This window comes from Ailuropoda melanoleuca, chromosome 8 (assembly GCF_002007445.2).
Source record: "Ailuropoda melanoleuca isolate Jingjing chromosome 8, ASM200744v2, whole genome shotgun sequence".
NCBI lineage: Eukaryota > Metazoa > Chordata > Mammalia > Carnivora > Ursidae > Ailuropoda > Ailuropoda melanoleuca.
The window spans coordinates 87,893,305-87,920,283 of record NC_048225.1 but is presented as its reverse complement, the minus strand read 5'-3'; the positions used below and the strand labels follow the sequence as shown (position 1 = coordinate 87,920,283).

The 26,979-nt window shown below is 48.3% G+C and overlaps 1 protein-coding gene across 3 annotated transcripts in view; it reads left to right on the top strand.

Annotated features, from left to right (window-relative positions):
- Positions 1–26,979, top strand: part of CACNA1E (calcium voltage-gated channel subunit alpha1 E) — a 493,265-nt gene that overhangs the window by 419,993 nt on the left and 46,293 nt on the right. For all 3 annotated transcript variants that reach the window (XM_034666841.1, XM_034666842.1, XM_011225195.3), the window contains 14 exons: positions 130–186; positions 1,315–1,959; positions 2,368–2,681; positions 4,810–4,969; positions 6,104–6,233; positions 6,980–7,039; positions 7,798–7,904; positions 18,899–18,910; positions 20,535–20,631; positions 22,762–22,922; positions 23,451–23,588; positions 24,933–25,134; positions 25,942–26,106; positions 26,727–26,837. In XM_034666841.1, the coding sequence (XP_034522732.1) occupies positions 130–186; positions 1,315–1,959; positions 2,368–2,681; positions 4,810–4,969; positions 6,104–6,233; positions 6,980–7,039; positions 7,798–7,904; positions 18,899–18,910; positions 20,535–20,631; positions 22,762–22,922; positions 23,451–23,588; positions 24,933–25,134; positions 25,942–26,106; positions 26,727–26,837 (2,359 nt within the window). The remainder of the gene's footprint in view (positions 1–129; positions 187–1,314; positions 1,960–2,367; positions 2,682–4,809; positions 4,970–6,103; positions 6,234–6,979; positions 7,040–7,797; positions 7,905–18,898; positions 18,911–20,534; positions 20,632–22,761; positions 22,923–23,450; positions 23,589–24,932; positions 25,135–25,941; positions 26,107–26,726; positions 26,838–26,979) is intronic.

Sequence of the window (26,979 nt, the reverse complement as noted above, 5' to 3'; positions counted from 1 at the left end):
GCAGCAGGCATGTGGAGAACGTGTGGGCACCTAGAGGACTCTGCGCCTCTCCCTGGAAACTGGCTGGTGGCTGTGGGGCTTGTGGTTCTGAGAGGGGGTGAACTGAACCTGTTCGTTTTTCTTTCCCAGAAGAGACAGAAGGAGAAGACACCACATGTCGATGTGGGAGCCACGCAGCAGCCACCTGTATGTGTGTACCGGTCTGCGTGTTTGTGAGCGGTTCTGTGTGTGCGTGGGGACACCGTGTCTTCGTTCTCACTGCGGACACAGTGGCGCTGGGCGTGCATGTCAGTGTGTGCCGTGGTGTGTGCGTGTGTTCCGTGCACATGGTTTGTGGACACTATCCTCTGCACCTCTCCACTTGTGCTCAGTTCAGTGTGTGTCTATGGTACGTGACCCCGTGTGTCGTGCACTCCTCTGTGTGGCCTGTGAGTGGGCACGCGTTGGTGTGGGTACTTCGTGTTGGCGCGTGTGCCTCGCACGTGGGCCCGCATGTGGGCCTCCGCGAGGATGCGTGTGGGCACATGTGAGTGAAAGTAGTGACTACCCTTCCGCCCACGGGAGCCCACTCCTGTGCGTGTCACTTTGCGTGTGCCTGCTGCCACATGAGGGCTCATCTAGGCCCCTGAACTGAAGCGTTCAGCAGTGGTTTTGAGAAGCAGCTGCCGGTGCTCTCGGCACACACAGTCCTGTGGTTTTCATTAGCTCTTGTGGAAGAGAGCCACGCACTCTTGTTTTTTGAGGGTGATGCCAACACGGGTCTGCTAGTCACCGTCGTCAGCCATCCTTTCATAGGATCCGACCGCTGTACTTCTCAGCCTGTGCTCCCCCCACCCCCCGCTGTCATCTGAGGGGCAGAGGACAGCGAAGGCAGGGGGAACAAAGGTCTCTGCCCTAGAATTAAGGGCCGTGCTGAGCACAGGGTGGGTATAGGTAGATGTCCTGAGAGCAAAGGAGAACAGGGGAGTGCAGACCGGGTAAGCCTTTGTACCACTGTCCTGCAGGCCCCGGGGGCTCCGTCCTGGGCTGATGCCCCCCGCCCCCCATCGACGACTGCAGAGCAGGGATGAGAGTGGGAAGCCCCACATGCTAGGAGGCGCTGGTCCAACCACCTACTCGTGTGTGGCCCACTCTGCTCCTTGCATCTTTCTGTGCTTCCTGTCTGCAGGTCCTGGGCTCTCCCGTTTGCTGCCCCCCCATGTGTCCCGCCCCTTTCCCATGGCCGCTGAGGGCTGGTCTACAACCCAGTGGCTCCCTCCCTGGCCTTCAGCTGTCAGGTTCTGACCGTGGTCCTCGCCCTTTTCCCTTTGGCAGGAGGGAGCGGAGGCGCCGGCACCACATGTCGGTGTGGGAGCAGCGCACCAGCCAGCTGAGAAGGCACATGCAGATGTCCAGCCAGGAGGCCCTCAATAAAGAGGAGGCCCCACCAATGAACCCCCTCAACCCCCTCAACCCGCTGAGCCCCCTCAACCCACTCAATGCCCACCCCAGCCTCTACCGGAGACCCAGGCCCATCGAGGGCCTGGGCCTGGGCCTGGAGAAGTGTGAGGAGGAACGCATCAGCCGTGGGGGGTCCCTCAAGGGGGATGGAGGGGACCTGTCGAGTGCCCTAGATAACCAGAGGAGCCCCTTGTCCCTGGGCAAACGGGAGCCACCGTGGCTGACCAGGCCCTGTCATGGCAACTGTGATCCAACCCAGCAGGAGGCTGGGGGAGGGGAGACTGTGGTGACCTTCGAGGACCGCGCCAGGCACAGGCAGAGCCAGCGGCGCAGCCGGCACCGTCGTGTCAGGACAGAAAGCAAGGAGCTCTCCTCCACCTCCCGGAGCAGGTCTGCCAGCCAGGAGCGGAGTCTGGATGAGGGGGTGCCCACCGAGGGGGAAAAGGACCGCGAGCCCAGGGGCAGCCATGCGGGCAAGGAGCCCACAATCCAGGAAGAGAGAGGCCAAGACTTAAGGAGGTAAGTTAGTCACAGGAGTGCCCTGGACGCATCTAGCCCTGCTGGTGTGAAGGATTCTTCAATACAATCCTATCTGACCCTCGGTTTTCCCTTTTATAAAATGGAGATGATGCTAACTCACCCTTTATAAGATATGCGTGAATATGATAGGTGATGGACTCTATCCCCTTGAAAACCAGGGTCTGTTCTTCTAGGGCATCTCCTATTGGGGGTCATGGGCTGATGGATAGGAATAGGCATGGACACTGCCTGGGGGTCTTATCGCCCCCTCTGCCTGGGTGGGAGGCCACGCTCTCCAGCAAGGTTCCTCGGGCTTCCCTCACCTTTCCCTCTTTCCTGGCTCACCCGCCACTTGAGAACAGCTTCTTCTGATCTGAGCAGTAGCTCTCTCCTCCTCTGTCCCTCCAGGACCAACAGCCTGATGGTGCCCAGAGGCTCCGGGCTGGCAGGAGCCCTAGATGAGGCCAACACGCCCCTGGTCCTGGCCCAGCCAGAGCTGGAAGTGGGGAAGGACACGGCACTGACGGAGCAGGAGGCGGAGGGCAGCAGTGAGCAGGCCCTGCTGGGCGACGTGCAGTTGGACATGGGCAGGGCCATCAGCCGGAGTGAGCCTGACCTCTCCTGCACCACGGCCAACACAGACAAGGCCACCACCGACAGCACCAGCGTCACCGTCGCCATCCCCGACGTGGGCCCCTTGGTGGACTCAACTGTGGTTCACAGTGAGAATGCAGTCCCTGCCCCCCTTCACCCTCACCGCCCATCCCACCTGGGGTTGGGGGACCATTGTGATTCTGGAATCACCCAGTAAAGCTATGTGAAAAACCCCACCAGCAGGACAAAGTCATTATTCATCAAGTAAATGATAGCAGTAGTTTTATCTTGGTTGTAGGAAAAGTAAGTTAGAATTTTCTCCATCTTAAGTTTTGTCCATAATATGTCCTTCAGCCTTGGCCCCTGTGACCACCATAGAGACTTCAGAGAGGTCACATGTGGTTTTGTACCCAGATATATATTCAGCTTTTTCACTTACCATGTGAATATTTGGTGGTGTTCTCCAGGACCTCCAAGGAATCTCTGTCACTTGGACAAGTTAGGGAATCTCTGATGGAGCAGAAAATGGCCCAGATCTGCTCCATGTGGCTTCCACAAACCTCTGTTTCTCCCAAGGCCTCAGTTTGTCAACCCTAAAGTGAAAGCGTTGAATTGGGTGATCTCTGAGGTCTTTCTCAGCACTAACATTTTATGAATGTTACTCTTATCTACTCTATTCTCCGAGGAGCTTTAACTCAGTTTTTATCCTAGATCCCTCAGGCAATAGATGTTAATCTCTAGACCTCAAAAGGAAAAGACAAAAATGGACCTACCCCCCATCCCCACTCTAACCCCACCCCTCACTCCTGTCCTTGCTTCAGCCCTGTCCCTTTTCCTCCCCTAACCCCATCCCTATCCCAGCCCTAACCTTAATCTCCACCCCCATCTCTGCCCTAACCCCATCCCCACTCTAAGCCCACTGCTATCCCTATACTAACCCCAGCCCCATACCCTACGCCCCCCTCATCCCCACCCTAACCCTCACCCCACCCCCATTCCTGCATTAATCCCACCTGCTGTCCTCAGCCACAGATCTCACCCTTGCTTTTTTCCATCCCTTTTCCCTTATTTTTCCATTTTCATAGAACAGTCTTCTCTCCCTGTTTTTCTTTCTTCCACTGCTCCATCTCCATTCTTTCACCTTCTCTACGCTCAAAATGCCAATACTGCTTTAGAAAATGAAGTCTCCCGTGTCCAGTACTCCTGGGGTTGACTAGAGCATGTCTCAGGATTTCAGACAACCTCTTTTGGTGTCTGTTTCATTTTATGCTCTAATAAGTGCTTTGGACCCTCCCTGATGAGAAACATTAAGAAGTTGACAACCTTCCTCTGTTCCTGTTCTGGGGCTGGTCGATGGCCTTGGTCATAGGTAAGAGCATATTATCAGAGGGCTTTTGGATGAGTTACCTCTTGGAAGGACCCAGAAGGGACCAGAACCTCAATGGTTTGCTGCTTGCACAGTGCTCCAGGGTAGAGCAATTTGCTGAGAGAGAGCAGTGGGAGAGGCTGGCTGCACCCTTGCCCTGCTCAGACATCTTCCGCTTCTCTGCCACTTACCCCCACTGTTTGACCTGCATGTGGAAACGGAGGGTGGTGGCCCAAGAGCTCCACTCAGCCTCGGGCTCCTTCATCCTTCCCGTCCTGGAGTGCAGGCATGGTCCCATAGAGGCATGAATATTGCATTGCCATTTCAACATTAATCATGACCGGAACAAGCACGGCCAGAAAGTCAGCCGCAAACAGTAACGGTTTCTTAAAATCTTCCATTGCAGTGTGAGATCATCAAAATGCTACAGGATTTTGAATTGGGAACCAGCTGTATGAACTTAGGATAGGTATTTGAATTCCCTGAGCTTCAGTTTTCCCATGTATATAATGGGCAGAATACATGCCATACAGAGTGTAGTGATTTGAAAATTCAGTAAGTGAATATAGGCAAAGAATCTAGATTTTAGATATGTCAACTTTGTAAACTTCACAGCAGAAACAATCCTTCTGTGACCCTGGGAAACATGATTATTATTTATATGGCAAAAAAGGTCATACCATGAAAAATTAGGGTGAGGGCCAGGCAAGAACAAGAGCAAGGGCTTAATTCAGTGTAATAGTGAACACCCCCAGGGTTTGCAGAGTACCTGGCTAGACACATTCCTCTGACCCCTTCCCCTCCTCTCTATCCCATCCCCATGGGAAACAAAGGGCACCGTTCTCACAGGCGGCAAGGTTTCTGATGATTTCAACATGTTCCTTTTGCAGTTAGCAACAAGACTGATGGAGAAGCCAGTCCCTTGAAGGAGGCAGAGATCAAAGAGGAGGAGGAGGAAGTGGAGAAGAAGCAGCAGAAAAAGGAGAAGCGTGAGACGGGCAAAGCCATGGTGCCCCACAGCTCCATGTTCATCTTCAGCACCACCAACCCGTAAGGCACCTTCCCGTCACACCCCCTTCGGTGCCAGGGTTGGAGCCAGGGCGGGGTGATGAGGAGAAGGAGAGATGAGGGTCCACTCATCCTCCTGATGCTTCTTAGTGGACTGTGGCCAGACATCTGAAATGTGCCGGGTGCTCACTGGTGGCGGTGGGTCATGGGATTGAACAGCCTTTGAGCTCTCAAAGTAATTTGAGACAGGAAAGCATGAGAGATGTCATGAGAAAAGGACCCTATGCCTCTTATTCCTTTTATTTGGTCAGTAGGTTGTGTGGGGGTGGGGTGGGAGGAAGGAAATCTACTTTGGATGTGTCACCAAATATTCCAGTGGTGGACAGAGCTGAAACTGTGGAGCCTAGAATGAATAGATCATCCCCTGGAGTTTAAGAGTATTGGTCCTACTACTCCATGTGTGGATTTTGAAATGGGCATGTTCCTCAAAGCAGAGGTAGGGGCATAAGATGGAGGTGGCAGAGAAGATTCTGGAAGGTTAGACTGAGCTGCCTTTTGCCCTGGAAACGAGCAAGATGTACGCATAGACCAGCTTCTGAGGCTAGGAAGACAAAAAGGTTTTCAGTGACCACATGAGCAGTATTCAGGCAAGGCTCTGGGAAGGAAGGAACTTGGGCTAAGGTATGTCAGGTCACCCAAGTCCAGAATACAGTCTATAGAACATAATTACTTTAATCAGAATACCTGGAGCTCCTGAAAACCTGTTGCTGCTCTATTTAGGAATCAAGGTCTATTGTTACGTTTCTTGGTTCTTCTGATTTCCTTGTTATGTCCTAGTTTCTGTATGGTGGGAGAGTAGACACTGAGATACAGCGGAGGGTAGCGTGTGGCCATGCGGAGTGCGTGTTGTCTGACGCTGGCTGCTCCCATGGCTCAGACGTGCCTGCAGATAATGTATCTTGGCTTGCATACTGCAGCCTCTAACCAATCTGATTACCTTCTCCCACTGGAGCTTTAAATCACGGGTGGTGCCTGTGAAATTAAATTGCTCTCCCCATGGCTTCCTCTGGCCAGGGCCTGGCTGTCTGGAGGAGGCTGATGTGCATGAGGGTGGGGAGTGAGGGATGGGGAGGGGAGGGAAGCAGAGGCAGCTCCGTTGGCTCCTCCGCCCCCCAGGATCCGCAGGGCCTGCCACTACATCGTGAGCCTGCGCTACTTTGAGATGTGCATTCTCCTGGTGATCGCGGCCAGCAGCATCGCCCTGGCAGCCGAGGACCCCGTCCTGACCAACTCGGAGCGCAACAAAGTGGGTGCACAGGAGCCATTTGCCCTGGGACCCACCCCTTCCCAGCCCCTCCCCATCCTAGTATTGAAGGTGAACTAAGGAAGGTTGCTGGGGAAACGAAGAAAGCTTAAGAAATGGCCCATTCCTGTTCCTCAAGGCAAAGTGTGGACCATTTCAAGATCAGCCCCTTCTCCCCTGTCTCCACTCCCCAGCCACACCACGTGCCCTGAGGCTTCAGCAGTGGGCCTTACATCCAGAGCCAGCCAGTCTTTTTAGCCACCCAGAGGCTTGTATGGGGTGGGGGGGTCTGATGTCAGATCATGAGGGATGTGCATGAATTGGGGGAGCTGAAGCTCTACCCCAGGGAGCTGAGACATCTCCTGGAGGTCCCAAGGGTGTATGTCGGGAGGTATGATGGGGGAGTGGGTGGGGAGGTATGATGGGGGAGTGGGTGGGGAGGATGGCGACTGACAAGGATTCCAGGTCCTAAAGGAGAGATTTGTGGGGCAATTGGGACCCAAGAAGTTAAGTTCTGGCCAAGGGGAGGGAGGAACCAAGCACTGACCACTGGGTCCTGAGGCTCCAGCTGAATGCATGGCTCCTCTCCTCCCTGTGTCCAGCCAGCAGTTACAATCCCAAGCTTCTGTTCTGCGGTAGAAGTGACCTGGGGTGGGGGTGCGGGACTGCATGTGTGTGAGTAGACAGGAGTGTATATAGCGTGGTGGCCACACATGCTCGTCTTCCCCTTCACCATATGTGTCTTACAGGTCCTGAGGTATTTTGACTATGTTTTCACTGGCGTGTTCACCTTTGAGATGGTTATAAAGGTAAAAGCCTTCAGAGAAGAGCTGGGCTCCAGGGTTTGCATGGGTCATGAGTCTGCTCCTTTAGTATAGTGCCCTTCCCCAGTGCTGCCACCTACCAGACAATGACAGACCTCAGTAGGGCCTCTGGTGACCCCTCTTCTGGCATCAGAATTCTGATGAAGTCTGTCATGACCAGACTTCATGGCACAGCATGACTGTGTGGATCTCTTTAGACTGGGGCAGACCTGTGGTTATGGCCCAGGGAAGACTCAGCCTGCTCTCAGGCAGGCAGAAATGTAGACAGGCGTGGGATCTGTACTTGCCTTCCCAGTGTGCCCCTTGGTTTGAGCCAAGGCAAAGGGTCAACTAGGGATGACTCTTCCTGGACTCCACGTAGTCCCAGCTGCACTCACTGCTTAACAGTCTGTTCCCCACTGCCCTAACACCCCACATTTCTGTCTTGTTCATAGTCTCTCCCATCTTGGATTTCCCCATCTGTGCATATGTGGTGATGCCTGGTGCTCTGAGCCACTAAAGGAAGGAGGAATGTGAGAGCCAAGGAGTTTAGTTGAACCTTGGTGGCCATGACAAGGGGCCTTGGGCTTCATGGTTAGGTGGAGAGAGCCTGTGGGACCTGTGCTCTTGCTCTTCAGGTCTTTGTGCAGGGTTGATTGTGGAGACAATGGCAGTAGAGGCATTGTCCTGGGGAGCCCTGAGCTCTGGGTGCATTGCCGGCTCCTGTGGGCTCATCCATGGCTGTTGACATCCTTTTCCTTCAGATGATAGACCAGGGCTTGATCCTGCAGGACGGGTCCTACTTCCGAGACCTGTGGAACATCCTGGACTTCGTGGTGGTTGTTGGCGCATTGGTGGCCTTTGCTTTGGCGTAAGTGTAACTCTTTCTTCTTGTTCAGTTTCCTTTTGTCCCTTCTTCTTGAGACTCTGACTAATTTGAGGCCTTCTCCAAGGCCACCGTGAGAGGCAGTTCACTCAGAGTGGTGCCAAAGAAAGCTGCCCTGGAAATCTGCTTCCCACTTGCCCTCTGTGGTACTCCAGGGAGCCTTATAGCTTCAGCTCACTGCCCCAAATGGCAGCACTGGTGACGGAGGAGCCGTGGGAGTCCCTAGGAAGAAGGCAGAGGCCCTGGAGTTCCTTTCTTGGAGATAAGTAAGCATGGGCAGGTGCTCACCGTGTGAGCAGTGCCTCCCTGGGCTCAGGAAGGGACCCAGGGGACAGCTCATGTACCCTTCCCTTTCTTGGATATGTCAAACAAAGAATCAGCTTGGAAGAAGAATGCAGAGGGTAGAACAAAGTTGAGGCTCACAGACTCTAGAATATGAGGAGATTCTCTGCTCATGAGCAGGGGTACCTCAGAGATATGTCACAGACATAAGAACCATGTTAGTATGTTTAGCTCCAGAATATAAGACTTTCACAACTTCCTTGGTAACTCACTGAGGAAGACATTCAGGTGACTAAACCAGGCTCATTACGTTTGGGAATTTTTTTTCCCCCAAACATTGATCCAGCTGTAGCAGGTTTTCAACCACATGCTGATATTTCCTGTGTCATCCAGCCAAGGAAGGGGCTCTCTTGGCCCTCCAGGGTATAGCTAGGAAATACACATGGTCAGGGCCTTTTCCCTAAGCTGTTGTGTAGAGTGCCCAGAAGATGAATGACAACCTTTTGGGCCCTGTCTGTACTTTATGCACTGCCAGAGAGTTTCCCCTTTTTCCAGGTGGCACAGAAAACTTCTCTCCAGCCTCTCCAAGTACAAGAGAGGGTCAAGTCTTTAAGCGAGTCTGGCTACACTGTGATAAAGCAGAAGGGAAGCATCTGGGAGTTGCTGTCAGTGATAGCAACTGCAAAAGGGAAGGGACAGAGCACCTGCAGAGGTTGGACCTTCCCAGGTCCTAGTGGTCAGAAAGGGCTCATCCATCCCCCTCTTCTCCTTAAACACCATCAGCTTCCATTTCTGTCCATCCTGGCCGAGAAAGAGGTGGAGTGAGAGTTAAGAAGGAACATTCCCCAAGTGCCTGAGGATGGGGAGCTCTCTGTAGGAGAAGAGATGAAACATCCCCAGCTGTGCTAAGAACTTAAGATCTTCCAGAACCTAGAAATGGGCTATTTGCACTGCTGCCCCAGCCACGGGGGACCCTCCAAAGGAGAGCCAGGCTGAATGTGGTTGGTAGCCCTGAGCTGGACTGGCAGGACAATGTCAGTGTGCCTTGTCCCCCATGTGCACCAGTATATTAAACCCCCCCCATTAGACTCACACGGAATCACCTGTGTCTCTCACAAGACCTCCTATTAGACATGACTGAGCTATTTCCAAGGAAATTTTACAAAAGCATGGTGTTTTCTGAAACATCTGGACCTCGTGTAAATTCTCACCTCAAGATAAAAATCAAGGCAACTCTGGCTCTACCAAGGGGACTCCCAGCTCCTCTTCCTCCTTCTTAGAAAAAAAAAATCATTGAAGTCTTTTTCCTAAGGAGGCCTACTTACTTTGTTAGGGATAAATAATCACCCTTGAATTTTTAAAAGGTCAAGTTCCCTTCTCATTTTATCAATTCATTTGCATATATTATTCACCATATTGTTCTTTCTTATTTTGATCTCAGTAAAGTAGTTTGTCTCTCTTTGAAGAAACAAAAGTCAAGGAGGGAGAAGTATATGGGAAAGAATCCTCCCCATCTTTAGGGAGATCAGAGCTCATTGGGGTGACAGGGCAGAGTGGGAGGAAGGTATGGGCTATGGACTCAGGCAGGCCCTGCTTTGAATCCCAGCCCTTCTTCTTACCTGCATCATGTCCTAGAGCAACATAGCAAAATAGTAACCTTCCTAACCTCAGTTTCTCATCTCTGAAATGGAGTCAAAATAATGTGTGTGGAGTGCTTAGCACATAGGGCATGGCACAATGTGAATGATCAATATATGTTTTTTTTAATTTAAATTCAATTGGCCAACATACAGTACATCATTAGCTTCGATATAATGTTCAATGATTTATTAGATGTTAATTCCCTTCCTTATCCTCCCATTTTCTCATCGCATCCTGAAGTCCAGATACTGGAGCCAAGTATGTGTTGATATATAATGTGTGCAAATAGTTGAAGATGAACACAGGCTGGTTTCCAGGGCTTGGTTGTTTTACATACACACATGCACACACACACGTGCACACACACATGCACGCACACGCACATGCACACACACACACTGACTCACACCTTGGTAACCAGGCAGGTGTGTAGGTGCCCGTGGGGAGGGGGTGAGTTTTAGAGGAAACCTCTGCATGCCCACCTCGTGTCCACAGTCCAGTCGTGTCTCCTCAGATTCAGAGTGATGACAGTGGGCTGGAGGATTATCATCTGCCTTGTTCTTTTTTTGTGCCCTTTGAAAACATGGTGGTGGTGGCTTTGGTGCTGGTGGCAGGGGAAGCCTTAACAGCCCCAGAACCGAAGCCTCTCTGTGGGTCCTCAGACCAGGTACAGTGCAGGGAACCCCAAGAATCCCCTGGTTCTGGGGCCCACACTTACATGATGGATTGAGAGTTATGATCCATCACTTGCTTTTAGTGATGTCACTTCCTGAATTTTTCTTAATTTCCCTGGAAATGTAAATGGTACTTGCTCACCCTTCTCCATCCACTCTCTTCTGTTACCATCCTTCCAAGCTGGCCATGCACATTTCCTCTCCCCTTTCTCCTGCTTATGGACCAGGCTCACAGCCCTCTCCTCTGGCCTTCGTCATATTGCTGAGGTCCAGGTAACGCTTTCTCTTGCTCATGCGCCACGCTTCCTAACTCTCTTCTCTCCCCTTCCTCATTAAGGGCACCAGAGAATTCAGCTCTCCCATCATTTTGGTAGGGTTGGCTGGGTCCCACCTGCCAGCAGAGTGAGGGCCTGGCCTGGGGCACACAGCAGAAGGAAGCCTGTGTTGCACTGCTGGGCCATGGTAGGAGGCTCAAGCCAACAGGAAACCAAATGTGGGGTTTTCTGTAGGCTTTTCAAGGACCTCCCTCCTTGCGGTTACAGCCTTCATCATTATAACCCATAAATTTGCCCCTGGGAATGTCCACCGTTCACATGACCTTCCCCCTGCCCTATCTTGCTCTCCTCCTCCTGAGGAGAGGCTACTGCGGAAGAGAGCGGACAATGATTGCCATGGTAACACCTTCACGTGATGCCTCAGAAATCAGAGGTGACTTGGCATCCCATTCACTGAGACCATCCAGGATCTTCTCAGAACCTAGCCCAAGCCCCAAGAGTAATACCCCTAACCAAGGGGAGGAAATGGCCTGTAGCTGAATTCTCAAAGGAAGCTGCGTTGTCCCCTGAGCCCTTCTGCAGAGGTCTGCACCTGCCGTCATGTATGTTTTCTATAAGCATATATGTTGTTTACGTAGTGACTGAAGAGAGCTCTCTCTCCTCTATAGCTGCATACCTCAAGTGAAGGGATTGTTTATAATGTAAACCTGACAAATTCTGTTTGGAAACTTCTATTATTGACTTTTGAGGAGAAGGGAAAGGGGATTTCTTTTCTAAGTGTGGGCATCTTGGGAGATGAGAAAATCAACGGAAAGATACTCCATCGCACCTTTCCTGTTCCTCCCGGCACACTTTTACATTATAAAGCATTTATAAGAACACTCAGGTCTCCTGCCTCAGCCAGATACCTGTGTAGGGAGATGGGCAGAGTTTTGGCAGAGGTTGGGTATGTTTCTCCCTCATTCCACTGCCCTCACAACAACCCACTTTCTGGGCCATATGGAGACAGAGTGTTTGCCAACTATAAATGTCCCGACTGTGCCTTTTCCTCCTTGAGGTTTCAAGAAAAGTCTGGTGAGTGACTGGATCTATGAAACCTTTCTCTTTTATCTTTTTCTAGCTGAAAAAGAAGGATTCTTCTGTTTGATAATAATTTTACACTGAAGGGCCAGCAACTGCTTTTCCCAGTTTCCTCACACCCTGTCACCATCATGTCTGCCTCCCAGCCTCCTGGGTGGGACAACAAAGATGGTTCCAGCCTTGGCATTTCTGGGTATCTGCACATCAGGCACATTCCCTCACTTTGGGGCATCCTGCTGGAGTCAGCTGCCTCATTGGGAAGTCACGTGGCTCCTATGTCAGATTGAGTTCATGAGCTTTATCGGATCGTGCTCAGTGATGGTGATGCCATCTGGCCCTCAGGTTTCGCATCTGAAATAGTCTAGTGAAGGGATTTGGACAGGCAGCTGGGTGGGGACAGCGTCTCAGGAGGAAAGGCAGGAGAGCACGGGGACGTATGTTCGTGTGTGAGATCCTGCGCTACAAGCCAAGCCCCTCATCCTCTTCATTCCCTTTGTTCTACAATGTGTTACTTGACTAGCTCAAGTCAAGTCACCAGGTGAGCTATCCTGGATTGGATTCTAACTAGTAAGCTCGCAGCGTATAATGACTTGTCAACACAAACAATTTCAAAGAAAAAGAACTAGCAGTTTTTCTCCTACCTCCTCCCCTATCTGGGGCCTGAGCATCAGTCAGAGTCATGCAGGCTCTCTAGCAGCTGAGGCCAAAGCTTTCCCTTGCTGTTTGCCATCCTAGTGGGGCAAGAGGTAAGGTCAGGACTCCCTGGCACGCGGGGGATCTGGATCACAGCCGCACTTGGCCTTTAATTATTCAGTGCTTCGCCCGAAAGGAAAAGCATGAGTCAATCTCCTTCTTGATGCCAGAAGGAACCAGAATTCCCACATTAGCTTTTATGACATTCTTTTCATTGAAGTATGCTGCTTTTCTGACACTTGACACTCTGCCCTCGTCTTTCAGATGGATAAGGTCTTTTGAGTGCATTTCAGAACCAGCTGCAGTGGCCAAGCTGGTTCCGAATTCATTCAGTGAAATACACAGATAGAGACAATTTTAGGTTTGGAAGGGCCCTAAGGAGCCACAGAATATGGTACCCTGGTTCTGGTTTTATGTTTGTAAAGGCGTGAATATGTGCTCTAAGAAAGGAGCGGAAATGCTAGTATGTACTTAGCCTCAGCAGAGCCCAGTAACCATAGAACAGAAATTTCACCCTATACCTGGCTCCTTCCTCTTCTTCACTCCCTGCCTCTGAGGCAGTCCCCCTCAAATCTCATGCTTTGCTGTGGAACTTCTTTCTTGACAACCCCTATTCTTCTAGAACTGAGAGGGGCATCTCCCAAAGGAAGCTGTAACTACACAATAATCCTGGAGGGGAAAAAAAAAAGTGGACAAAGTCCTGCTTCATGCAAAGAAGACCCATTTACCACTGAGCCAGACAGGTCATCCAGTTCCACTGTTCTGTGGAAGAGAACGAAGGATTAAAATTAAATTTAGCCGTCAGGTAGCCAATTAACTGTGGATTTAGGATGCTGGCCGAGTTGGAATTGGAAATTTCCAGCAGTGAGCAGATAGAAAGATGTTGTTTCTCAGGACTCCAGCTTGAAAAGTCACCTCAAGAGTGACTTTCCCTGACTTTGTGCCCAGGCAGGGACACTAAAGATGATTAATGGCCAGGGACTCTTGGGGTGCCTAATGCTGTATTGTACCCGAGCTGCCTTAAAAATGGGTTTTGGGGTGAATTAGGAGGGATAGAGTGGGAGCCACATGGAGGGGGTGCCTGAAAGAAAGAGATAAGTTCTCAGTCTACCTGCTCTTGGCATTAAGCCCCAGCCTGCATGTTTTTTGATGAATGCTGGAAAATGCATTGTCTGTGATCTGCGGCATTGGTGCTGCTGGAGAATATGCATTTGGAGACATTTATCATATGGAGGCAATGGGTGTGAATGCCCAAGCAGTTCTCTTTATTAACAAGCACAGATTTGGGAGATGGTTGATTATAAATGGGATCTCAGCCTGTGGCCACATAAACAAACAAAATGAAACAGTCCAGTCAGGGAACACGGCCCTGTTCACACGGTAGCCAGTAATTTGGCTAACCAGCTTCAGATGTAAGACACACCCTGCACATGAGGCAAGCCTTCACAGATGTAGGAAGAGCTCAGTCCTGCAGCATTAGTAGAAATCCATCACCATGCCCTCCAGATTTAAAAGTAAGTTTTAGAGTAACTCAGAGCAGATTTTGTGATGGAACTAGGGAAGGATCAGCTCAGATCATGTGACCTGCAAGCCATCTGCCTAATCCACACTCACAGAGCTACAACCTAGCATTATGAGTTAGTCTCCTGCTGGGGGAGCGTATTGGCTGAACTTTAGCCAGTGCCAAGGCCTTCTGGGAAAGGTCAGCAGATGAGGGGTCTTGGGTATGTTTAGAATATAAAGACTAGGAAGCAAGACTGATCAGGTCACTGTTCCCCAGCCTGAATAACAAAACTGCTAGGAGATAGTAAAGTGCTTTGCTGTCTCTTGCTGCTTCTCAGTGCTTGGACCTTCTGGGTAGAGTATGGTGCTGTGTTTTGCGAAGGAGAAAGTTTTCAAAGGCAATGATGACTGTATCGGGAGCTCATTGAGGTGCATTTGTGGGAAGGAAAGGATTATATACTAACCAGTTATTATAGAATTAGTGCCCTGGTCACAGAGCAAAGGAAGTTGGCAGAGTTGCAAAGGATTTAGGGCTCATGGGAGACCCCAAGCAATGCTGAGGTGGGGTGAGGAAGAAAAATACACAAATAGATGAACTAGCCTTACCAACAGGACCTAGACAAGGCAAGTACAGCATTTCCACTGGTCTTTAGAACTTTTAAAGTGTTTTCACATTATTTATTTCATTCATCACTCAACAGCCCTGTTTTATAGTTGAGAAGTGGATTGCTTGAAACTGACTGTTTTGACTCATTTGACTAGTAGCAAAACTAGCTCTTTAACAGCTGGTATTTTTCATTTCAAGTTTAGGGGCTTTCCCTATTACATTAAACTCCCTTCTGCCTCTGTTGTCGTAGTTTGGTGCAAGCCATTAACCCCTGTAAACTCAACTTGGTGGCTTGGTATGGATCTCTCCTCAGCCCTCAGATCCATCTGTCTCTGCTTGGAGACAGACAAGACCAATGGACCAGGTGGAGAAGGGCATCCCTGACCTTGTCCATCTGTTGCATCTGTACCTTTTTCTTTCCATGAACACCCACAGACCCTAGGCTGATTAAGGCTAAGAGGATAGATAGCTCAATATTTGAGCTCAGGAACTACTGGTTTCTTTTGCTGTCCCTTCTTTGGTTAAAACCTTCCTGTGATTCACATCTGAAAAGGCACTGTAATATCATAAATGAGGACATAGATTTCAGAGCCTGACTTAGGTCTGAATCCCAGCATTATGAATTATTAGCTGTCTTAACTCTCTGAACTTCTATTTCCTCACGTATAAGTGGAAATTAAAAATAACTATATTTTAGTCTTGTGAGAATTAAATAAGGTAAAATATATTCAGTGTTCAGTATAGTGCCAAACCCTTAGCAAGTGCATATTAAAGTTATTATTGCCTCCCCAGTGATGGTTCAGACATTTAGCAAGGCCCAAGCCTCCTCACGGTGTGACCTCCTGTCCCCACCTTACACTCCAGCAAGCCTGTCCATCCTTCTAATGTAAGAGATTCCTTCAGATCCCTGTGCTGTTCTCTCGGGGGCTCACGGGGGAGGGCAGAAGGCCATTCCACTTAGAGGAGAAAGAGTTCTTCAGAACCTGATGTCCCTGCTCTGCCCGCCATGGAAAGAGCTGGTTCCTTGTGGAAATCAATGTGAGAGCATGTCCTTTGAGAAAGGGAGGACCTAGAAGCTGAAGAGTGAGATTACTGTGGATGATGAGTGATTATACATGAAAGATCTGGAGGGCAGCTTGACAATTGAGCTGGAAAATTCTCATCTTTTACTGATGAGACGTAAGAGAAATGTGGCTTTTTTTCTTTTCCTGGAGGGCAACAGGACCTTACTGAATAAGAAATAAGTAGGAAATAAATGGGAAAATGGGTGGCCCAGTTGAGTCCCAATTAAACGGGGACCAGTATATCCTAGCATGTGAAATTATCCTCAAATTTTAACATTAGAGTCAATTTTTAAACCTGATAAATTTCACTAATTAGCTAGGCAGTGTAAAAAAATTATGATTATACATATAATAGCAAAGACCAACAAAGTGTTATCAAATGATTATATTTAAATGATTCATAAAAAGCACATGAATTATTTCAAAAATAATATGCCTCCGTGAAAGTGCTTGAAGAGTTTGTCCTCTTGGTTTGATAATACATTTCCCTTGCAACCTTGTTGACTTTGATAATGGCTTAAATAACTCGCCTATGCATGGATTTGGGAAAGGTAGTTTGGCCTAGCACAGGTGTAAATTATGGTATATATTTTAATTAATATTAGAATTAACATTGGGGCTAAGTTGTCGAGACTTTTCTGAACTCCGTGGTTTTGTTATCTAGTGTTCCTTTCATTTCAAATGGCAATTTTCAAATCCATGCTGAACATATGTTAGCAAAACTGAGAAACAAGCGTGCTTTTCTGCAGCCACTCAAAATCATAGCTTTTCAGTGGCTCCTCTGCTATGAGGAGTTTGAAAAATGTGCAGAGCAATAACTAATCTTTATTTTGCTTTGGGCCTCTGTCTTATTATTATCCCTGGCTCAATTTTGTGGGAGTCAGCATGGGACAAATGTCCCCCCACCTGCACTGTACATTGGCAGCTACAATCAGCTGTTGAGATCAGAGTGTGCTATTAAGGAACCCCATTTTCCAAAACAAGGGACACAGAGATCATACAAGCAATGGGTCAGAGATGCTCTTTGTTCCACAGCAGAATATTTTAGTAGCATCCTGGGGCAAAATAAATTATAGAGAACAAATTCTGTCCTTTATCCAGGTGTGTGGGAAGAGCAAGAAATTTGGGGCCTTCCTTCCTAAAATGGGCATCTGTGAGTATGAACCTCTGAGAACCCGTTCAGATGCTACTGGACATAAAGGTCTCAGAGTTGAGGACCTGGGCTAAGCAACAGGTAAAAGCCTGGAGTGTGTCACCCTAAATCACCTGCCCATCCATTGATCCTACTCTGTTCTCTCATTTTAGGGATAAGGAAGATTCTCCCTAAGCTTTTCCTTAAGATGAATGTAGCCTGGGGAAAGGAAGGTGACCTATGTAGTTGTTTTGGTGAAAGTTTCAATCCAAAGATTGCATTTTTCCCATGGCACGTAGCTTGCAATTATACTTTATTTGTTTGCTTGTTTACTTGAGGTCTGTCCTCCCTACTAGACTTGGTAAGTTTCAAGAAGTGAGGGACCTCATTTGTTTTATTCACAGTGGTATATCCACACCCAGAAGAGTGCCTGGCATATATTAAGGGCTCCATCAGTACTGTGATATGAGTGGATAAAGGTGTGTTTGGCTGATCTACCATGTGCCCAGTCTCGTGCATGACAGGACACTGTTATAACTTAGGGGAAGATAATATCTTTGCCTTCCGAACACTCAGAGGGTGTCACATGAGGGATTTAAGATTTATAAAGCCTTGGGTTTAATCCCAAATCACCATTAATTTGGCAATTACTGTACAAATGAATGTAATTTTGAATATGAGATCATTTACTGAGTAAAATAATCATGAGAAGTCTTTGCTTGTGACATATCGTAGTGTAACGTAGGTTTGTGATACATTAAAAAATATTAAGGAAGGAGAAAAAGTACCCTTTCCAGCAACCAGCAACTGAGAACCACAGCCTAACTTCTAGACAGTTCCACATGACTACAGGCAGATTCACCAGTGGCACTGTGGCTCACTCACTGAGTGATCTCATGCAAAGCACATCTTCCTGGGGATGCAGTTAAGTGGATTTCAGGGATTTTTTCCAGCTCTAGAATTTGGTTTGACAGAGCCTGGAACCAAAACCTACTGCTGCAGAGACTTCGTGGTTTAGAGCAAGAACTCCGACCAACAAATAGTCTTGGCTTCAAGGCTCAGCTCACCCTGGTAATGCTAGGTACTCCTTGACCTCTCTGAATCACGTCTGTGGAATGGGGATAGTCATAGCTATGTGTCCTAAGGTTATTAGAAGGTCCGAAGAGAGAGTTGCACTAAAAGTGCTTAGCCTCGAGTCTAGGCAAGAGTAAATATGCAGGAGCATTAGCTCTCATTATTTCTAATCTCAAATGTTTTATATTTATGCTCTCACTCTTTTTATTATTGGTAAGCCTCCAAAGAAAGCGAGGACGAATTTTCTCTAAGCTGCACAATAAATAGCTCACGATAGACAGTTGGTCATTTAATTTATCAAAGGGCATCCCTTTGTGTGACATCAGTATCTTAATAAACAATGCCTTCCTCCATATCTTGAGGTGGTTTTATGGTGTTGCTCATCCATACTTTTAAGAGATGTCTTACTACACCTGTCAGAGCCGTTGCCCCCACTGCAGATGAAATCCTTCAGAAGCATAGATACACCATTGTGACGTGAAATGCCTTTCCCAATAGAGTTTCTGGCCCAGAGCAGACCTAATTCCTCTATCCTGGTTTCTTATAAATTCACGGGAAATAGAGTTTGTCTGAAGACTACTAAGGAAATGAAGTAAAAGGCTCTATTTAGAAATGTCACTACACTGGGCTCCATGAAATCGAGCACAATATGGGGAATGCCATCCGGTTAGAGGCAGCTTCCCTGGGGCTTGCAAAGGGCCTTCGCCTTTGCAGGTTAGAGAGGTGGGTGTGGAGCAAATGGTGCGCTGGCCCTTCCTTTCACGAAGCGTGTGGACTCTGCAAGTGCCAAGGCTGTAGGCAGGATCTCCTGGGCCTGTGCTTGTCCGATTCCCTGCCACTGTAAGGTTTCCTGTCCTCCCTGACGTTTTCTGACTATTTCCTTCTCTCCACCCCCCTTCCTCTTTTTTTTTTTTTTTTTTCTCTTTAACTGCTCTCTGCTTGGATCCTCCATAGGAACGCTTTGGGGTAAATATTGTTCTCATTTCTCTTTGAAGTAAAGAATATGGGAAGTGGGTTGGAGGAGGGTGCAAGTACAGTTGGGAGGGAACGAGCCTGCTCACTGAAAAAGGACTGTTGAGTTTATTTGAGTGGTAAGTTCTCACTGACACCCAAGAGAACAAAAATGAGGAGTCACCAAGCCTTCTTGGGAAGTGATCATTTGCATTGGTTTGGGTATGTGTTTGGCTTGGAAGCTGCCTTTTTTAGATAGGTAGATATAGGAACGTAATACAGTAAAAGAGTTTACAAAATATACAAACCCCCTGGACCTTATAATGCAGTACTCTTGGATTATCTATATTCAGAGCTCAAATTGAGTAAAAGTGGCTTACAGGCCATGGCCTACAGCCATTAAGAGGGTCTTTAAATTCACATTCTGGGCAAAGCCAGCATTCCTTGAATGATATTAAATGTCTTCCTACCTCACCTTGTGTGGAAGCACAGATGATCTTTTATCTCCCTGTCAGAGGGTGGGGGGGTGTGGCAGGAGGGACAGGGTAAACAGTGGGCAGAAGCCCTTGTAGTTCTCATCTGATGGTCTGGACCCTATTTCCTCGTGCTGTTGGTATAATGGTACCCTGAACCAACATGAGGAAAGAACCAGAGCCTGGGCTCACTCTTCCAAGTCGTTTCCTACTATCTCTGCATGTCTTTTACAAATTTCAATTGTTTGAATTGAATGCAAAGATCTCAGGGGGTAAGCCGGGTGGAGAGAGAAATGCAGGTTGATTGATTCATTTCATTCCTGAAAATAAAAAGAAAAACGTATTTATCTATTAGGAGCAAACATTTCCAAGTGGCTGCATAGGGACCCTCATGAGCTGAAGGGCAAAGATAAAGGTGGGCAGGGACTATAGTTTGGGCCTTCTCCAACTCCATGGCTCTCCCCAGCCTGTGCTAGGGGTAGAGTGCCTCAGATGGGAAGGGACTGCAAAAGAGCCAGCGACGCACAGATAATTGGGGTGTGAGCCAAGGTCCTGGCAAGAAGCCCGCGTGACATGCTTTTCTCTGGAAGCGGCAGCCAACACAGCAGAAGTGTCATGTCCCCACTGCCCTTCCTCACCTTGCTCTCCCCTAAACTAATGAACTCTGCAGGGGTGACCAGCCCAGAGCCAAGGAAAGGACTAGGTTAAATCCTCTGATGAGACTTGCTTTCGACCAGGGGTTCCTAGTCCATTCAACAAATACCATTTGAGAGCCCGCTACTGAAGAAGCAGGAGAGCAGGCACAGTGGGGAGCCAGAGGGGACTGCCAGTCACATTCCCTGGTCACTTGATCTTCCATTTTCATTCTGCTAGTGTGCTGATGAGCCACATTACTCTGGCCATTGGGGAGAGGAAGTGTTCATTACCATACGTGCGTGGATGCCTCTGGGTGCGGGCACATGGGTGTACATGCCTAGGAGTGTGTGCACACTGGGGAGTGAATTGAAATTTTTCCCAGAGCATATTTTGAAGGGAGTCTACTCTGACCCCACTTCTGGTCTCTTGCCTAAGCATCTCCCCTTTTACCCTGTAGTTAATGCAGTCGTGTGAATGCTACTTTCATTTCTCCCCCTGTCCTCTGACCCCTGGGGGCCTCTCCCCTGCAGAACAAACAAGGGGCGAGACATCAAGACCATCAAATCTCTGCGGGTCCTCCGAGTTCTGAGGCCACTGAAGACCATCAAGCGCTTGCCTAAGCTCAAGGTAATGTTTCTCGAGGCCCCTTCTTCCATCTTGTCTTCAGCCATGGCCAGCCTGCTTTTGGAGGATCATTTCTAGGGATATTCTTTGTGCTCACACAGAGACTGGGGTTGTTTCAAATGCCTGAGTTAAAGGTCTTTGTTTCAAAGAAAAATAGCCAACGGGCCAAGAAATCTATAAGGGGGCTCTGGCCTCTGGAGTCCAGCCACAGGTGGTATTTTACGTGTACTCTGCTTGTGGCATGTCATCCGGAAAGAACCCTGTGTCATTAAGGTGCATTCAAAACACCCAAATGGAAGTGGCAGGAATCCTCTGTGTTGTGGGCTGCACACTAGATCATGCCGACTCACCTGGGGTGCTTTCTTCCCTCGTAAGTATAGAGAAAGAAAGCATTTTCTAGCCTTGACCCTTCATAGTTTTAAGGCATAGATTGGTCAGTAGCTTGCCCAAGAACACAGTCATTTTTGGCAGAAGCAGAGAATGGGGAAACGAGCTAACATGAATTGAGTTCTTCCTGTTGCCAGGACCTGCACTTTCATAGCTATTACCTTGGTTCTTCTCTTTGGTTCTGGCCCATGCCCTCCCTGTTCCACCCTCCTGGGGCTCCTTCCTGCCTTCAAGGTGTGCTTTACCATCCAAGTCCAGTTTGCTAACATGTCGAACCCTCCCCCACCCCCACATACAAATTACTATTAAGGGAGACTGAAGCTTCCCGGGGATGGGGCGGCATTTTTCCTCTAGAATTCCTGAGTGAGAGCCAGCCACCATGAGGGAGGGACCAGGACACCGGGTTCACAGCCCTGAGGTCCGCTCACTGCTACCCAGGCCACATAGCCAGCCACATGAGCCAGAGCACCGGGCCTGAGCCTGGTCTCCAGGTCCCTCACAACCCTCTACCTGGTAATAGACCCATCATAGTGCCAGGCCTTGTCTGTGCCCATAAATCCCCTTTCTGCCCCACCCCAGCAAAATTTCCCTAACCACTGCTGTCAGCTGCAGCCCAGGCTCCAGGGGTCTCCTCTCTTCTGAGCTGTGTTGGGGTCCTAAGGAGACCATAGACAGCATGATGAGATTAGTTAACAGGCTGGAGAATGCGACCCCACCCTTGGTTAATTCCACTGAATTCGGAAGTGCTGGCTTCTCGCGGTCTCTGCAGCTCCATAACCTGAGGGAAGTGTAGGTGGCTCTGATGATTCTATAAGGCTGCGTGCCGCTCACATTCCCTGCAGTGCTGAACTAATTAAACCAGCGATATTCACCCAGCGCGGCGAAGAAGCAGCTGCACAAATGTGGCAAGGGCACAAATGCAGTGCCACTATGGGGCGAGACTCTCCAGTGAGCTAAACCTAAAAACCTAGAAAATAACCTAAAAATGGCTTTATATGTGTTGAGTTCCTGTGTAACCCCTCAGCATTATGCAGAGGGACATCCGTGGCCTGTAACCGGAGAGCAACTCTCTGCTTCTGCCGTCCCCGGCTCCCCTGCCCTATGAGAAGGCAGCTCCTCATCCCCACCCATACCACCTGTTGAATCTTCATCCCCAGTACAGCCAGCTTGCAGCTAAGAACATTTACGGGAAGTGCTGAACATATTTGGAGCAAATGTAAGAATTTATTCCAAATCTCATTAAATAATAAGTGATAATTTACTGCACTCTCTGATCCATTTAGAAAGGTAAAGAGAAAACATTACATATTCAGCATATAAACCGAATCTAAGAATGTCACCAAATAAATGTCAGATAAGGGACGAGCCATTTAATGGCCAAAAAGGGCTAAATGCTCTCAGAGATACCTTTCTACAATAGATTTCTGTGCCTCCCACTAACTGGAGCACACCTGATGGGAGCCCACAAAAGACTCCCTCCATTGCCTGCTGCCATTTGGTTTCTACCACTTTGGGTTTGCTTTCAGATTCAGAGTACACATGCCCTCCCAGGTGGTAGGTCCTTGCAGTCATGACCAACTTGGAAGCCAGCTCTGAATCCCATGAGTGTCACTTCTTAGTAAGGTGATATCTCCTGGGGGCACCTTCTCAGTGGGACTGGCTGGTGGTGATGTGGCCCTAACTCAGCTCTAGGCAAATGCACAGGCCATTCCAGGGACTCACAGGGCTCTTGACTTCTCTTTGCAGGCTGTTTTCGACTGTGTGGTGACCTCCTTGAAGAATGTCTTCAACATCCTCATTGTCTACAAGCTCTTCATGTTCATCTTTGCTGTCATTGCGGTTCAGCTCTTCAAGGGAAAATTCTTTTATTGCACAGACAGTTCCAAAGACACAGAGAAGGAGTGCATGTAAGTGCAACCAGCACGTGCTGCTCCCCTTCTGCTGACTCACATTCCAGTGATGCCTGCTCAGCCCTCCATGGATAGGTCTTCTCTTTCTCTCTTACCTATTTCTCATTTCTTCTTTTAGTTTTCCTAAAAATAGGAAATTGTTTAACTTTTATCGAGTACCTCTTTTGTGTCAGAAACAGTACATGGCATTTTATACCCAGTTTTTCATTTTAAATCCTTATGATGACCTTTTGAGATAGGTTTCATTTACATATTCTAGATGTGGAAGCCGAGGCTCAGAAAGTTTCAGTTGCTCAAGGTTACACGTGACTAGTAAAAGGATTAGGATTTAATCTTCCATGTCTCCTAGGCACCAAATACAACTTTTACTCCACAATCATAGACTGCCTTTGATAAGACACTGCTTTCTTCCTCGCATTCGTAAACCAGTTATTACTCAGCCACATTATTGAAGTTTGTAGAATTCCCTTCCTCTCCCATGAGCTATAGTGAAGAGGCCCTATTTCATCTGTACTCTGGTTTTAGAGGCAACTATGTAGATCATGAAAAAAACAAGATGGAGGTGAAAGGCCGGGAATGGAAGCGCCATGAATTCCACTACGACAACATTATCTGGGCCCTGCTGACCCTCTTCACCGTCTCCACAGGGGAAGGATGGCCTCAGTGAGTGATGGATTTAAGTTGGCATGCTTGTCTATGAGCTGGGATAAGACCATGTGATTGCCTTGAGAAGCTTACTCAAGATGAACAAGGCTGACCCTTTGTTACTCTACCAGGGAAAGTAAGTGGTTATGAGTGGGTGAGACAGGCAGAAGAGAAGAGGAATAAAAAGCCTTAAGTCAAAAATCAAGAAGGAGATAACAAAGTCAGAAATATCTGAAACTTTTATTGTTTCAGTCTCTGGGGACTGTTTTAGACACATTTATCCTCCAAGTTGGCCCTTCACCTGAGGATTGAGGGTTAAGAATGAGCTGGAAGAGAGGCACCTGGGGGTTCAGTTTGTTAAGTGTCTCTTAATCTCAGCTCATTTCTTGAGCTTGGAGTCATGAGTTCAAGCCCCACATTGGGCTCCTTGGTAGGTATGGAGCCTACTTAAAAAAAAAAAAAAGAATGAGCTGGAAGAACTCAGAGACACTTTCTGTGATCATACCTCTTATGAAGAAGACAACAGAATGCAATTTCTTTTTTCTTTTTACAGAGAGAGTGTGAGTGGGGAGGGAGGGGCAGAGGCAGAGAGAGAGAGAGAGAATCTTTTATTTATTTATTTATTTATTTATTTTTATTATGTTATGTTAGTCACCATACAGTACATCATTAGTTTCTGATGTAGTGTTCCATGATTCATTGTTTGCGTATAACACCCAGTGTTCATGCAATATGTGCCCTTCTTAATACCCATCACTGGGATAGCCCATCCCCCACCCCACACCCCTCTAAAATCCTCAGTTTGTTTCCCAGAGTCCATAGTCGAGAGAGAGAAATTCTTAAGCAGGATCCACACCCAACACGGAGCCCAATGAGGGTATCAATCTCAATCCTGAGATTATGACCTGAGCCGAAATGAAGAATCTGGCGCTTAACTGACTGAGCCACCTGGGTGCCCCTAGAATGCAATTTCTTAGGCTGCTGATGGCTGATTTTTCAGAAACTTGGCAATTATTAAGACCCTACTTTCTGGTGGCAGCATACTATGGTTTGTAAAATGACAAATAGACATCCAGGAATCTCTTGGTATTGAATATGACAAACTAAGATATAAAATAATGTCACTCTGTTTCTTAGCAGTTGGATGCATGATTGGACAGGGCTTAGAAAGGGCAGTGGATGGGGGATCACTGGATCTTTACCAGCTTGGTTATGGACCCTAAAAATTATGGTGGATCTTCAAAGTCAGGGAAGCCACATAAGAAAATATACTAGGTGGCACATCTCCTAAAGAAGCCTTAAGTCAGAGCCACTGCCAAGATTGCCATCCACCATCCATCCCCCCTCATTCTGTGCCTACAGAGTGTTACAGCACTCTGTCGATGTGACAGAGGAAGACCGAGGACCAAGCCGCAGCAACCGCATGGAGATGTCCATCTTTTACGTGGTCTACTTTGTGGTCTTCCCTTTCTTCTTTGTCAATATCTTTGTGGCTCTCATCATCATCACCTTCCAGGAGCAAGGGGACAAGATGATGGAGGAGTGCAGCCTGGAGAAGAATGAGGTAAAAACAAGTGGTCTTGAGCATGGGATTGCAGGGGCCCCAGAAAGGACGCTTGGAACCACAGTGGTAGGAAGGAAGACTGAATTTTCTTAACTTTATTGAAAATGACAGAAGATGGGAAAAATCACTTGTTTAGTCATTAAATAAACATTTTTCGAACATCTGCTCTTTTAAGACCTAGGCATGAGGCACAGAGAGCTGGAAGGGTTAAGATGTAGTCCCTACCTTTATGCAGTGAATAGTCTAGAAGTGGTAGTAAAAGATGTGTACCAAAATTACAACATTAAGACATTGCTTACCTTGCTGTGTCCCTCCGTGGCATATATTTGCTGTAAGGATAAGGGATATGGCTTGCTTATTGCGGCTTTTCTAGTACCAGGCATAGTTCTGGCACATTGTAGGGTTCATTATTTTTGTAATGGAATGGAACCAGAAACTGAGACTATGAGAGAAATGCAAATACAGTGCTATGGGAATGCACAGGGAGATAGATTTTTACTTCTGACCAAGGGCGTCAGGTAAGGCTTCCTGCCCATGCATGCCAGCTGCAGGCTGTGTAAAGGACATTACTAATCACCATTAAGTCCACATCCCCTGTGATAGCCCAGTTCTTTGTACTCATTTAAAGAGACCATGTGCCTATAGTTTTGTCCCCATGATCCCTGTCGCCCTTTTTCCTTTTGCCTGTCCAGCCCTACCCTGGTTTTCCTATACCGTCCTGTTCTTCTAGCCACCTAACAAAGAGCCTGCCGATGGGCGAGGTTGAGGGAACTTGATCTTGGGCTAATAGCTGTGACTTTCCTTCAGAGAGCGTGCATCGACTTCGCCATCAGCGCCAAACCTCTCACCCGCTACATGCCGCAGAACAGGCACACGTTCCAGTACCGGGTCTGGCACTTTGTGGTGTCCCCGTCCTTCGAGTATACCATCATGGCCATGATCGCCTTGAACACCGTTGTGCTGATGATGAAGGTGAGGGGGTGGTGGCTGGGAGGCACTCCACAGACAGGGCCTTGGGGCCCGGTCCCTCACAGGGCCTGAGATGCCGGGCAGACTCTTGCCTCCTTCCCCTCTTCTCCACTGTGTAATCTCTTTTTGATCTTGTTCCATCAGCAGCCCAGCCTTGGGGTCTTTTGGGCAAAGTGCGGTGAGACATAGAGTAGCAGGCCAGTAGCACCCAGGGCCCCAGGTGCTGATGGCAGTCAGATTCAGACAAAAGTGGCAATGTTGGGAGGTCTAGATGATCGTGGGGTTCTAAAGGAGTTGGAAGAGGTGTGATCTTATTTAATAATAAATGGTAATTCATTCTCAAAAAGGTTTGTGCCCCACCCACCCTCATCTCTAGGAAGACTGGCTGGTTTTGGTAATAAGTAGCCGCAGTAGGGTGTGGTCTGTGTTTTCCTCTGTGTCGTCTTGTTCTGCTACATGGGTATGGGTCCTCCACTCTGGCACGTCCTTCGCGCCTCCTACACCACACGCCAGCCTGTCCGCCAAGGGCAGGGATGAGAGATGGCCAGCCTCAATGACACGGACTACCCCCCCCCCCACCTTAAGGGTTTGATTCTTTTTCTCCTCTTTTCTCTTCTTGGCAGTACTATTCTGCTCCCTGTACCTACGAACTGGCCCTGAAGTACCTGAATATCGCCTTCACCATGGTGTTCTCCCTGGAGTGTGTCCTGAAGATCATCGCATTTGGCTTCTTGGTATGTCACGGCATTTATCCCAGCGTCACACTTGCCTTCCCTTCCTTCTGGATGCGTTCCCAGCCTTTGTTGGAAGGGAAGTGGTTACCACTCTTCCAGCAGTGGTTCACACTCCTGACCTAATTGTGGGTCTGTTTCAACT